A 14,344-nucleotide genomic window follows, 5' to 3' on the forward strand; every position below is an offset into this window, starting at 1 on the left:
CAACGTTTGCATTTAGGCTGATGGCAGATGAAAAACACGAGACAGTATCCTATTCTGCCCATTAAAGCCTATTTACTAAACTATCTTAGGCATTGGGAAATTGAAACAGGAAAACTTCTTTGTGACATTTTTAAAAACTGAAACGGTAATAGAAGCTGGAATGCATGCAGAGTATATAGTGAGTTTTTTTCATGTAGCTACTACTACTACTACTACTACTACTACTACTTTATTTATAAAGCACTTTAAAGCAACAGCAGCAGCGACAAAGTGCTGTACAGACGAAAATCAATAAACATGCAAAATATGGAAAATATGGAAAAGACAACAGAAACAATAAAACACGATAACAGAAGTAAGAGCAAAAGTCTCAACATGTGTTAAAAGCCAAAGAATAAAAATGTGTCTTAAGATGAGTTTTAAAAGTGGACAATAAAGGGAAACTTCTGATATGTAACGGCAGATCGTTCCATAGTTTGGGAGCAGCAACACTAAAATCTCTGTCTCCTCTGAGCTTTGGCTTAGCCCTCGGTACCTCCAGGAGCAGCTGATCAGCTGACCTGAGGCAGCGGGCGGGAGAATATGGCTGAAGCAGCTCAGAGAGGTGAGATGGGGCAAAAACAAATAAAAGGATCTTAAAATGAAGCCTAAAATGCACGGGCAGCCAGTGGAGAGAAGCCAGGACAGGGGTGATGTGCTCCCTCTTCCCGACTCCGGTTAGAGGCCGAGCGGCAGCGTTCTGGACCAACCGGAGACGCCTGAGGGAAGACCGGCTGACTCGCTGGAACAGAACCAGGAGCAGAGTGCTGGAGGAGGAAGTGAAAAGCTAATGGCTGAACTCAAAAGTGTTTTTATTTGCTTAGACAGACTATAGCTCTGTTAAACCTGCTGAGGAATAAATGTTCTTACACATCCAGTACAGGCTCATTTTCTGCATACAGTCAGGCAGGGTTGGTGGTGGGGTTCTGGCTGGGGGCCCGGGCCCCTGTGCAGCTGTATGCCCAGCACCGTCCCTGGTTCCGCCCTCTGACACCATCATGGTGACATGTACGGACACACATCCTGGAGTGATGGTGTGAGCCAGTGTAAACAGAGAGGAAGGATGCCCCTGTTCCGCATCCGTCCCACCGGAGCTGTACGACCCTCACACAGCAGAATGAAGCGGCTTCCCGTGTTTGCTCCATCACACACACACTGTGAAATGTACCGTACAGTCAGCACTTATTTACTGTCGTCTTACCCTTTTCCCGAAGGGGTTCTCGTCGGTGGGCTTCGGCGACAGAGACGACCAGAGCACCACCAGACCTAGAAAGGTTCCGATGACCAGCAAACTCCGAAGAAGGAATCCCACTTTCAGCCTCATCCTGATGCTAAGCTAGGTTAGCAGCTGCCGCCGCTCCCCGCAGTCTGCCCGGCACACAGGCAGCGAACTGGACCCACAATAAGGCGGCTTTTAGCTCAATGTCCGCGACTCTCCGCTGTAGAAACCCCCTGTAGTCCACACATTTCCTGTTGTTATCCCTCTGATACTGAGCGGACACCGCTTCGCTCTGAGCGCTCCGCTTTGAGCGCTCCGCTTATCCCGGAAGTTGGAACTGGGCGTGGGGGATGACGTCACAAACGTGTTGACCACGTTCCAGGGTGTGAGAGCAGAGCTGCTCCTGTCATTATAAATAGATATGTGACTAAAACTCATTGGTCGTGATTTTTAATCTTATATCTGCAGTTTGCTCACTCTCCAGTGGCGGCTGGTGACTTTTAATACAGGGGAAGCCCATATTACGCGTTCAGGGTTGTAGTGGCTCGTGCCATCCCAAAGCAGAAGATAGCAAAGTTAAAAAGAATTAGTTATAACATAGCTGTGTGTAGTATGACAAGTATGCCCAGCAAATACACAGAAAGAAGGTATAGACTTTGAAAATTCACACAGCAAGGCCAAAATCAAGTATGATGGAATCTAAGGCCAGTAAATGGCTGGATCAGAATCTGTGGAGCATTTTTCCCTGTCATAATGAATACTTAGAGTTTGATGGAGCATAGCCGCCATTGTGACAAAACTACTAGCTAACACGACAAACAAATGCACAACAGGAATATGATTGACAAAACTTCTAAACAACAAGGATGTGTTTCTTATTTACAGTGTAATATTTACAAAAGTGTATGTGTGTGAGGATGGAAATGGAAACGATGGGAAATGAGTGAAACTCCGACAGCACTTTCACAGACAACCAGTCTCTTTCGTATCCGCTTTGGGACTGAAGTTCCAGCGTGCTTCTCCCCGCTTAAAAATTCGGCTGCCACAGAATCTCTCATGATGGACAAACACTGACTCCAATCATCACGACACAGCCCCTCATATTGACACGCCCACGTCTAATCTACCCCCAGAGACGCCGAGCAGCCTCGGAAGTGATAAGTTTTTGTCGATTTAGCCAATGATGACCTAGAATTGTAGAAAAAAACTTGACTCTCCCGCCCCCTCCTGAAGCCGGGCAGCCCTCGGCTCGGAAGCCCGGCTGTTAGTGGCGGCTTCATAACATGATTTCCTCAGTGAACGGTGGCGATTTCAGAACAAATCACTTCATTAAGCTACAGGACAACATGTTGTAGTTATGAAAGTAAATGCAGTATTGGGCATATCTTGTGTTTTGTCAATAACTGTTTTATCGTCAATTTAACATTGAAGATGTAGCAATTTCGCCAGAGAATGGGAGAGGCTGCCCGGCTTCCCCTGTTGTCTGTGAATAGCCGCAGCTGTCACTCTCACGGGTGAAGCGTTAATAAAGTGTTTGAGGTGAGATTCTGCTGTGGCAACTTTCATTTCTGAGCTCCAGGTCGGGAAATTTAGCTGGAAGACTAAGACTAGTCTGGGTCTTGAACTTGGAAGATTAGAGGAACCTTGTCAGGGGAAAACTGAACCATGTGTTTACAATAATGAACCCTAACCCGACCCTCGTAGAATCCCTACAATGATGCTCATGTGGTGGTCAGTGGTTTTGGTCCTTTGCTTCTTCTTCTAAGTCTCAGGGTTTGTTTCTTTCTGTGTTTGAGTTAACTTTCTTTATTACTCATTTCCTGGACTTTTGATAAGCTGACTGTTATCTTAAATAGTTCTTGTTATCTTCTATTACAGCTACTCTGCACCCCTTTATCTGAAGTAGGACATGTTTTGTTACTACCACACTGATAACACTTGAGAACAAACACTGCAGTCTGACCTCAGTGAGAGCATGGACACAGTAACAGTAATCAGTGCAATCTGTTGGTTTTCTTAGCTAGGAGATTGTTTTTGAATTGGCTCTATATGAACGAATTGGATTATTTTATGAATTATGATTATTATTAATTAATTGAATTCCAATTGGCTTGAATTGGACTTACTATCTAAGTGCCTTGAGATGACATTTGTTGTATTTGGCGCTATATAAATAAAAATGAATTGAATTGAATTGAACCCACAAATGAGATCTGTTCACTCAACTCAGGTGAATGTGCGTCAATAAAGTATTTGGGTAAACCGACTTGTGGAGCAACTAACTACACAAAGGAAATACATATGTGCTTTTGTAAGTGCTTGTTTGGGAGGTGGCTGCATGCTCTGTTTAGAATGATAGATAATCTTGTGTAATAAAACCTTCTAATAGTCAATGAAAGAAAATCCATGGTCATTCCCTAAAACACCTTTCAGTCACCATGACTCAGACATGTCATTATTGTAAAACTTGCCACTTGCATAAATACTCATCCCCTTAAATGAGTCTTGTCACACACTCCTCTTAGTGAGACACGTTGCTCCACATATTTAGCAACAGTCAGTTACAACCCAGACCACACCCAGCAGCTAGCTTACAGCTGTCAGTCTGTCTGTTTGGTGTTGACACACAGCTTGGAGTCATCATCATATCTCAGTTTATCAGCTGCTTATGTTGGCATAAAGATTAAGTAAGGAGCAGTTTTAAAACAATGAATCCTTTATGCTTCACACAAACTATGTAAATGTAAATGTACTTTATTTCTACAGCCCTTTACAGACCATCCTTACGGTGTACCAAAGTGCTTTACAGCAGGTAATAAATAAAGAGAAGAATAATTAAAAAACAAATAAAAACAATAAAAGAACAGTGAAAGCAACCCAGATAGCAAACGGACTCCGGACCGGATCCGTTCCGGATTTAGGGTAGGCTCAGGAACGGATCCGCAAAACGGACCCGGATCGGAGTCCACTTGCACACCGGAACGGATCCGGAACAGATCCAGATCACGGATCCACACATTAAGTACCACATCCGGCCCGGATCCGTTTTGGATCCGTTTATGATACCCATAACGGAGGTGGACTCATTTGGTCCAGAACCTTTATTTATTATGAATTTATTAACACAAGTAGACACAGATAAAAACTTGCTTACCAACTAGAAATGACTCCATAAAACCCCACCAGTTTAGCCTTATACACCTGAAAATGGTTTATTGTGAAGCTGCAAAATACCTAAAATTGGGTTATTATTCCGAGTAAATGTACAGTTTTGAGGCTGCACAGTGGTGCAGTTGGTAGCACTGGTGCAGGTGTTAGAATCCAGCCAGAGGTCTTTCTGTATGTGCTTTGCATGTTCTCCCTGTACATGCATGGGTTCTCTCTGGGTACTTCATCTCATCTGCTATCCATTGTGCTGTACTGCTCTCCCTGCCTCCCTCATCCTCCATACCAGGACAGTAACCTCCACCAACCTCCCTGGAGATATATGGGACATTAGAGTATGATCCTTGGGATCATATGATTGATTGGATACAACCAATTAAGTGGAATTGAGTTCACTTAAAAGAGCTGGCACAAACACCAGATTGACCAACACATCACTAAAAGTGGCTAATAAGATAATGGACACAAAAAACAGGAAAAAATGTGATGGAAATTCTTAATGTATTTATTAATACTCACACACTCATTTAAATGAACAATTGAAAAAAATTAAAAAGGAACTGGCATAACATGTGATGTGCTGTGCTTAGACATGGTCAGCAGGGTGAACCTCGTGTGTTCTGCGTCTCCTTGAGGCTCCCCTATCTGCTGCCACGTTGAACCACCATTTTTTTAATCAGTATTGTAAAATGCAATTTATAATAATATATCATATCAAAATGTTATTTGCCATGCTTGTCTTTCTGATTGGCTGCCAGTCAAAACATCGTAGACCTGGCGGTTTGCGCCTGTTCTGAAACTGCTCTGCTTCTCAAGTTAGCGTGTAGCTAGCTTAGCAAAAAAAATGGACAGATTCTTGACTTGGAAGAGACTGAAAGAACTGGCCGACTAAAATCAGAAAGTATGATGCAGCATACATTAAGTTTGGCTTTACAGCCGTACAGAAAAATGGCCACGATTGCCCGAAATGCGTCCTCTGTCTGGAGACCCTCTCAAATGAGTGTTCAAAACCTTCGAAACTTCAGCGTCACCTGATACAAAAACATCCGTCAGAGTCCGAAAAAACGGTCGACTTCTTCAGACGTAAAGAAGAGCATTTAGTCAGGCTGCATTCACACAGCGAGCTACTATCCGTGAAGAAAAGAAAGAAAATACTTTCTAAAAGTTGATGTTTTTTTACATATTTTGTAGCATTGTCTGTGGTTTGCAAAGCGAATGCCCCTTTTCCACTGAACATTTTTGTACCGGTGCGGCTCTACACGGTACGACTCTATCCTGATTGGGAGCTTTTCCACCGCGGGTTGAAGGTGGGACCCGTTACGATTTTTAGCACCGGCTAGTACCTGCTTCAGAGGTGGGTCTAGTCGGTACTTGTCGGTGCTAAAACGTCACGTGATCAGTGCTGTCCACTGATTGGTCAGTGCTGTCCACTGATTGGTCAGGTGAAATTCCGTCATACACGCGAGAAGCTCGGGGAGCTTTAAATAATCACCCGCCATGTATGAAAACACACCTGCGAGAGAACCAGAGAATAAACAGAATTGCGAAGATGGAAGACCAGAGAAGGACAGCCAACCCATGGACAGTGAGCGTGGTGCAGACCTTTCTGTGTGTGGTGGCCGAGGACCGCATACAGAAGGAACTGGACGGAGCGACACGAAATGAGAAGGTGTTCCAGGATATAGCCAAGCTGATGGCTAACCATGGCTATCACCGGAATTCTCAGCAGTGCCGAGACAAGCTGAAGAAGCTGAAGAGCGATTACCGGCAGTTAAATAATAAATAATAATAATAATAATAAATTTATTTATATAGCACCTTTCATACATAAAATGTAGCTCAAAGTGCTTAACAAATAAGATCAATATAAAAAGTAAAGCAATAAAGTAAAACATCACAAGAACAACAAAATAGAGCACAATAGAACATGTCACTTGGGGGGGGACAGAGCGAGGAGGAAACAGACACTATTGTGGTGGTAAAGGACCACAACAGCCAAAGTGGGTCAAACAGAAAAGACATGGAAGTGGTTCGACCAAATGGACGGCATTTACGGGCACCGCCCGGCGAACCGGGGCAAGGAAAGTGGCGTGGATACGGCGACGTCTTTGTTGGAGGCGATGGAAAATGGTAAGTGTTGTTCTTATCCCCTTGGTGCAACGCTTATATCTTAACAAATGCATGTTTTATATCGTAACAAATACATGTTCAGTCTTTAACTTGTGTAAAAAGTTACACAGGTGTCTCATGTAAGTTGTTCTGAGTGAGCTAGCAAACAACGCTGTTTTGGAAGGCTAGCACAGTGTCTCACGTGTATGCGTTTCGTATGTTCACTTTTAATTTTTTTCCCCCTCAAGACTCGGTTTGTGCAACCGATGAGTGTTCGGTTGCTGAGGCCAGCGAAGCTCCTCCAATCCCGCAGGCTTCAGAACCGACACTGGCATCGCAATCTGCAGCTGAGGCAACAGCTGCTATCTGCATTCCACCGGCACCAACACTGGCGTCACCGCCTGTATCTGAGACAACTCCTGCTGTTTACTTTTGTACTGTCTTTTTTAATAAAGAGCTTGGTTTAACTAAACAATATGAACTGTCAACTGCATTACACATTACACTCCATCGTTGTGTTTACTTTTGACTAACCGCGGCGTGACACTTTGTAATCGCCTGAAACCGACGTCACGTTAGTGGTGAACGGGCCGACTCCGCCCACTTCCAGATCACAGTTTGGGTGGAAAAGGAAATGTTACTGGTGCTGTGTCGTGTAGTGTAGTGTCGGGCTATATCGAACCGAGTAGAGTAGGGCTAGCTTGGCGGTGGAAAAGGGGCATAATACTGTTTGGGGGGCCTTGGCATGGAAAAGTTTGGGAACCCCTGCAATAGCACATGTGGCCCATAGGTGGTGCCATTGTGGGGTATGTCGGGCTCACTTGTGAGTGGAAACTGAGGTCTCCAGGACAAAACCAACTTCTGCTCCAATGACACTTTGTGCATGTTTCACTGGCACCATTGGCATTGACAAAACAGCAGTATTTGGCACACTGGGAATGGAAAAGTTTGTTGGAAAAAACGCTGAATAGGGAACATTTTCACAAAGTGAAAAATAAAAGATGAATCAGTTTTTTATTGTTTGATGTGTGATGCTTTAAAGTGAATCGGCTCCAGTCTGTTTGGCTTCTTTTACAGCAAAAAAACCCTTAATAAACGAAATTACTGAAATGTTGCATCTCAGCGATGACTTTTTCTAATATTTCCAGATATATTTTCAACAAAGCAAACGAAAGCAAGAAAATAAGACTGATAATTACATTTATTGTTCATTGGTTTAGCTTTTGATTCCTCCCATGTCTCACTGTACCGACTTAATTCTCAATGAAATTGACTTTTTCTTTTCATGTGTGGGTTTCAGCTCTGGCAGAAGGCGCTCAGAGAAGCTGCAAAACCCTCTCCTTTATTCCAGGTGAGTGAGCATCAGGGGAGATAAGCCTGTCACAGTCTCCCTGCAGACAGAAGCACGGGGAGCACATCTCAAACAGCAGGACGACTGGCCAACAGCGATAGCCGGCCAACATTTCTGTGAGACGGCTGAGGCGATGGAAGTGGAAGAAAGCAGGGAGACGTATCAAAAACTTGGCTTTCTTTCAGAGAAAAGAAGGCACTCAGCGGCTGTATCTGTGACAGAGCCAGCGTAATTGTTTTGCGTCCAAACAAGATTCACTTTGTTGTCAAAGAGAGGAGAGGAGAACAGATGATTGATGGAACTAAGCAATAAGTGATGGTGTGTTCGAGGTTTCTCTACAGACCAGAAGCCTGATATTTGGTTCAGCAGCCATTTGTACTCATCATGTAAGGTATTACAGAGTAAATACAATATGTTAGAGCAGCAAACAGGTTACACAGGATCTGTCAATCTTCATTCTTATTGTGATGAACAGCTATAAAGAGGAACATTTGGCTTAAACATCCATTTTTCGAAAATCTCTTAATCCAGTTCAGGGTTTCAGGTTGGCTGGAACCAGGTCACCAGTCCAATGCAGCCCAAACAAACTAGCGAGTGAAAAAAGTCAAGAAAAATTATCATTATTGGTGTCAAGTCTCCATGAAATGATGATGTGTAACCGTCATGGGTGTACCTGAGCCTCCCAGGGACCCCGAATTGGATGAAGCGAGTATAGAAAAATTTGATGGTTAAATGTTTCTATATTATAAGTCTTGCACTGCACGTCGCTTATGGTGTATGCAATGATGACAAAAAGTTGTTTTGTAAGTATTGTTAACTGTATTCTACTGTTTGACATTTTCTCACCGTGCTCTTTGGGGCTCCCAATCAATAAAATGCTTCTTCAACTTTAGTGTTTCAGCACAGCTGATGCAGAATGGTTGCTCAAGCCACCGGAGCTGACCAGTCAAGTCAAACGGCATCTCTAAGCTTTTCTTTGTGGGAAACACCTCTGTAAGCGCTCTGCCATTTCATGACAATTTAGTACAAATATATATATTTTTTTTATTATTATTTTTTTGGGCTTTTTATGCCTGTATTAGATAGGACAGTGTAGAGAGACAGGAAGCAGGGGGCAGAGAGAGGGGGAACAACACTATCTTCAGCAATATTTGCATTGATGTGGACTCAAACTGGGATATGACATAAGCCCCTTTCACACTGCCGAATAACCCGCGTTTAATTCGCGAATTTAGCGTGTCCGCTGTTGTGTTCACACTGCCGACCCGGGCTGCCGCGTCAACTCGACTCGCCTTTCGACCCGCGTCGGACCCTAGTCTTTTTGCCGAGCCGAGTTTGATGTGAACACAATTGACGCGGGTCGGACGTGGGCGTGACGTGAGGAGTTTAAAAGACAGAATGGACAGCTGATTCAGAACAACAGAGACAGGTGAGGACAAGTTTTACTCTGTTTTAGCCTACATCAAGTTGGAGACATTTTTTAATATGGCCAACTGGGGAGACAAGGAGGTCCGCGAGCTCCTCAGCCTCCGAGCAGAGGACGTTATTTACCGCCACATGTCGGGGACGGTGAAAGATGGACCTCTGCTGGAAGGGCTGGAGAGAAAGATGGGAGAGCGCGGTTTCCCACGCACCGTAAAGTAACATCTCCATGAACTGGATTGCAAAAACGAGTTCTCAAGGTGTCCCGCCATCGTTTGTTTGAAAAAATTTGATGCAGACAGGTGTATTTAACCCTACCTCCGACGCATGGCTTGTGCCTACGTCAGTGTACACGCCCAGCATTTTATGTGTTTCGTGTGACGCTCTGCCACTAGGCAACGCCCCCTGAACTCGCCTTCAGGCGACACGGGTCACCCTGACACGCCAAGCGTTCACATTGCTCGACGCGGGTCGAAGGTGCAATTTGGACCCGCTAAAGTAGCGGGTCGCAGTGTGAAAGGGGCTATAGAGTTTATAGATCATTTTAAAAATTACTAATCTATGTCATTTGTGTCCTTTTTTCATGTGCATTAATTAGGGCTGGGTGAGTTATTATTGCATTAACGCATTAATTTTTTGTTTGTTTGTTTGTTTGTTTTTAATTTAAAAAAAAAGGGGGGGGGGGCTTTTGTGCCTTTAATGGATAGGAAAGTTCAGAGAGACAGGAAGCAGTGGGCAGAGAGAGGGGGAACGACACGCAGCACAGGGCTGTGCGGTGCGGGATTCGAACCGAGGCCAGCTGCAGTGAGGACTCTTGTACATGGGGCGGCTGCTCAACCCACTACGCCAAAAACCACCTGATTTATAGGCTTTTATTTTGTAAAAGTCTGTTGCTGTCTGCTGCGTAACCGGAAAAGAAAGTAATCGGCGGATCCACCAAACAAGGGTACGGAACTTTTACTCGGGAGTTAAAGAGGAAGAAAAATAACATGAAGGCATCACCGGAGTGTAGAGAAATATTTCTGTACTAAAAAATTAGATAATCCGATTGGTCACCATGACAACCAAACGTGGACTGATAACTGATTCCTTTAAGGTGGTAAGGAATGCGAGAAAAGGGGGAAAGCAAAGGAAGAAACCCACCCCTCCTCCACCACAGAAAGTGGATGTGACTAAAACTGTCCAGGAGGAGGAACTACAGAAGCTCAGACAGTTTGACCTGGACTGGAGATTTGGACCTTGCACAGGCATCAGCAGGCTGCAGAGGTGGGAGAGAGCAAAGCTTCATGGACTGAACCCACCTGAGGAGATCAGAGACCTGCTACTGCAAACACACAATGAGCCTGAGTACAACCTAAGCCTATGGAGTGAATATCCTCTCTGAGCATGGCATCATGAGGAAAACAACAGGATAAAAACTAAACTGAAAAATTTGTTCAAGTGTATTTGTTTTATAACCATGTTTGCAGCCATCCTTTTGTCTTTTACTCAAAATGTTTTTTTAATTTTCTTAATAAACAAATTCCACCAAATCACAAAAAAAAAAAAAAAAAAAAAAGGAACTTTTACGCGGCCATTTTCATTTTAAAGTTCTTCCAGACGGCGGAGTCGACAGAACCAAAGTCATCTGTAAACACTGCCAAGTTGAATTGTCTTCTCAGCGTAGTAGTTCCAGTCTAAAATATCACTTAAAGGCAAAACACACAACTGATAGCAGCAAGTCATTCAAGGAAACAGACAGTGGAGCGAGGCTTCTACATAAAAACTACAGAAAGATGCTGATGTTAAAAGTGTGTTAGTGTAACAAGGGTTAATTTGACTTGTGTATAATTCCACAAAATTATTGTTTTAATTGTTTTTATGACATTTACAAGATTAGTCAGGTGGAACTTTTGTTTTCGTTTACCGTTTCTGTACGTTCTTTTATGGGGGAGCAACTTTTGTGACAAAAGATACGGTCCCGCCAAAACTCTTCCTCTCTTTTGTGATGTTCGTGAGGAAAGGTGAGCTCCCATTTTGTCACTTATATTTGTCATTTCATTTTGTCTATGTTGCTCCATATTTCACTTAGTTGTGCTAATGTTTGCGTCATTGTAATTGTGCTCTCTTTTGTGATGTTCGTGAGGAAAGGTTGGAGAATAAAAAAGACCTTCGAAAGAGCAGCAGTGTGGTCTCCATCTTTTAACCATTAAAAACACAACGCAGAGGTTTCATCCCGTTTACATTTGCACAACAAATGTTATGGCACTTTCATTCATATGGCAGCACATTTAAAACTCGGAGAGTGCAGACCTACGCCAACCGCCAACCTACCTGTGGATAGCGAGCCATGTATGGACATACGTTCCTGATGTGGGCTACTTGTTCTTTGGCGCTGTCAGCAGAAGAGGCATTCCCTTCTCCCTATTCATTATTGAACAGCAGTGTTCGCCGTTATTAATTATTATTATTAATATTATTATTATTATAATGTTTTGTTGGGAAGCAGTGTTCGCCGTTCTCATTACGCTATATGCAGTTATGCACACTGGCTTGCCGTTGCAATCTTTTGTTGTGCTAATTACAGCAAATCAGCGCAATATGCATTCAATCTGTGCACTATGCATTCTGTCTGGCTTTGGCACCTTGAGGTCGCGCCACCTTGTGGCAGGTCGCAAGAGTAGAGTAGAGAGTAGAGTACCATTTATTAATCCCGAAGGAAATTAAGGTGTCCAGTAGCATATAAACATATAAACATATACACATATAAACATATACACATATAAACATATAAACATATACACATATAAACATATAAACATATACACAAGGCACTATTCACAACATTGCACATATAACAGCCATATAACTCTCCATACATTCATCAAAAAGGCAGATCTCACACACACACACACACACACACACACACACACACACATACACAGTATGTATATATTGTCCACAGTGAAGAGCAGCAAAAAGAGTCCTGGTGCAGAGAAACTGTTCCTGGTCATTGGGGGGGGGGGTTATGCGGTTCAATCACCTATGGCAGTCTCTTTCTGTGTGGTGTTGAACAGCTGGATTGCCCTGGGGACAAAGGACCTCCGTAGCCTGTCCGTCCTGCAGTGGATGGCGTGGAACCTGTAGCTGAGCAGGCTTCTCTGGTTGGCAAACACAGAGTGCAGAGGGTGACTGTGGTTGTCCATTATAGAGAAGAGTCTGCTCAGTGTCCTCTTCTCAGCTGTGGTAGTGAGAGCCTCCAGTTCTGTGCCTACAACAGACCCAGCCTTCCTCACCAACCTGTCCAGGCGTCCAGCATCTCTCTTCCTAATGCTACCCCTCCAGCATGTCACAGCATAGGAGAGCACACTGGCCATGACAGACTGGTAGAACATCAGCAGGAGTCTGTTGCAGACATTAAAGGATCTCAGCTTCCTCAGAAAGTAGAGCCTGCTCTGATCCTTCTTGTAGAGTGCGTGTGAGTTTGCAGACCAGTCCAGTTTATTGTCCAGATGTACCCCTAGATACTTGTACGTGCAGACTGTCTCCACTGTCTCCCCCTCGATAGAGACAGGCACCAGGGGCGGGGTGGTTCGCCTGAAGTCAACCACCATTTCCTTTGTTTTGGTGGTGTTCAGCTGCAGCTGGTTGGTCCTGCACCATCTGGCAAAGTTCTCCACCAGTCCCCTGTACTCCCCCTCCTGCCCATCCTTAATGCATGCAACAATGGCGGTGTCATCTGAGAACTTTTGCATGTGGCAGGTCTCAGAGTTGTAGGTGAAGTCAGTGGTGTACAGGGTGAACAACACCGGGGAGAGCACCGTTCCTTGTGGAGCTCCAGTGCTACTGACCACAGTCTCTGATGTGAGGTCACCCAGTCTGACGAACTGGGGCCGTTCTGTGAGGTAGTCTGTAATCCAGGTCACCAGCCCTGTCTCCACTCCCATCTGCAGCAGTTTGTCTCTCAACAGGAGTGGCTGGATCGTGTTGAAGGCACTGGAAAAATCACAAAACATGATTCTCACCGCACTGCCTCCTTTATCCAGGTGAGAATGCACCCTGTGCAGCAGGTACAGGATAGCATCCTCTACTCCCACATTCTCCTGGTAGGCAAATTGTAAGGGGTCCAGTGCTTGGTGAACCTGGGGTTTCAGGATGTTGAGCAGCAACACCCGCTCAAATGTCTTCATTATGTGTGATGTGAGGGCGACCGGTCTGTAGTCATTCAGTTCTTTGGGGTGTGGCTTTTTGGGGACTGGTATGAGGCATGAGGTTTTCCACTGTGTAGGCACCTTACCCGCATGTAAGCTCTTAAGGCTGAATTATACTTCTTTTAACTGCCCTTGCGCTTGCGTCTTGCGCGTATGTTAATGGCTCGAGACGTTTATACTTCATTTTGCTTTGTCGGCGGTTGTGTGTGCTGCGTGGCGATTCACCGCCAGGACAGTAGGTGGAGTAGCGGGTTTTTTCAATGACAAGCCTACTACGATGAAAGGAAATTCACCGCCAGGACCTCTTCAGCAAGTCTCTCTTCCATAGATCTCTTCGACTGGATTCATGCTTCTTCTTCTTCTTGTAAATAGCCGGTATTTTGTCAGATTTTCAACACCTTGGGGGTCTAAACGACTACTTTCTCGCCTGAAAATGTTTCAAATGTTGCTAAAGTTATATATTTACAGAGTTTAGCCTATAGCTTAAGGGAAATCAGCTTTTCAGGCCGGCTGATTTCGGCTCGGGCAGGAGTGAAGTGCACTGTGTGTAAACGCTCTGCATGCTGTCAGATCGATCAAGTAGTAGGCGGTTTCGACCACAGCCAGTGGTTTGCGCTTGCGTCTTGCGTGAAGTTTAGAAAATTGAGGTGACACACGCAAGCACGCAAGGGGGTGCTTGCAACCGCGTAAGGGCTTGCGTTGGGTCTTGCGTCTTGCGTTGCGTCTTGCGTTACCGACTATAAACCAGGCTTTACTGAATATATGTTGCAGTGGCTCAGCTAGCTCTTCTGCACAGGTCTTAAGTAGTCTGGCACAGACACCATCAGGGCCACTAGCCTTCAGTTTTAA

The 14,344-nt window shown here is 44.5% G+C and overlaps 1 protein-coding gene across 2 annotated transcripts in view; it reads right to left on the minus strand.

Moving 5' to 3' along the window:
• galnt7 (UDP-N-acetyl-alpha-D-galactosamine: polypeptide N-acetylgalactosaminyltransferase 7) overlaps nucleotides 1–1,592 on the minus strand; it is a 32,439-nt gene extending 30,847 nt beyond the window's left edge. For both annotated transcript variants that reach the window (XM_075464238.1, XM_075464240.1), the window contains exon 1: nucleotides 1,241–1,592. In XM_075464238.1, coding sequence (XP_075320353.1) covers nucleotides 1,241–1,363 — 123 coding nt within the window. In that variant the 5' untranslated portion in view covers nucleotides 1,364–1,592. The remainder of the gene's footprint in view (nucleotides 1–1,240) is intronic.
• Nucleotides 1,593–14,344: the final 12,752 nt, after the last annotated feature.

The sequence above is a fragment of the Odontesthes bonariensis genome, chromosome 4 (genome assembly GCF_027942865.1).
Source record: "Odontesthes bonariensis isolate fOdoBon6 chromosome 4, fOdoBon6.hap1, whole genome shotgun sequence".
NCBI lineage: Eukaryota > Metazoa > Chordata > Actinopteri > Atheriniformes > Atherinopsidae > Odontesthes > Odontesthes bonariensis.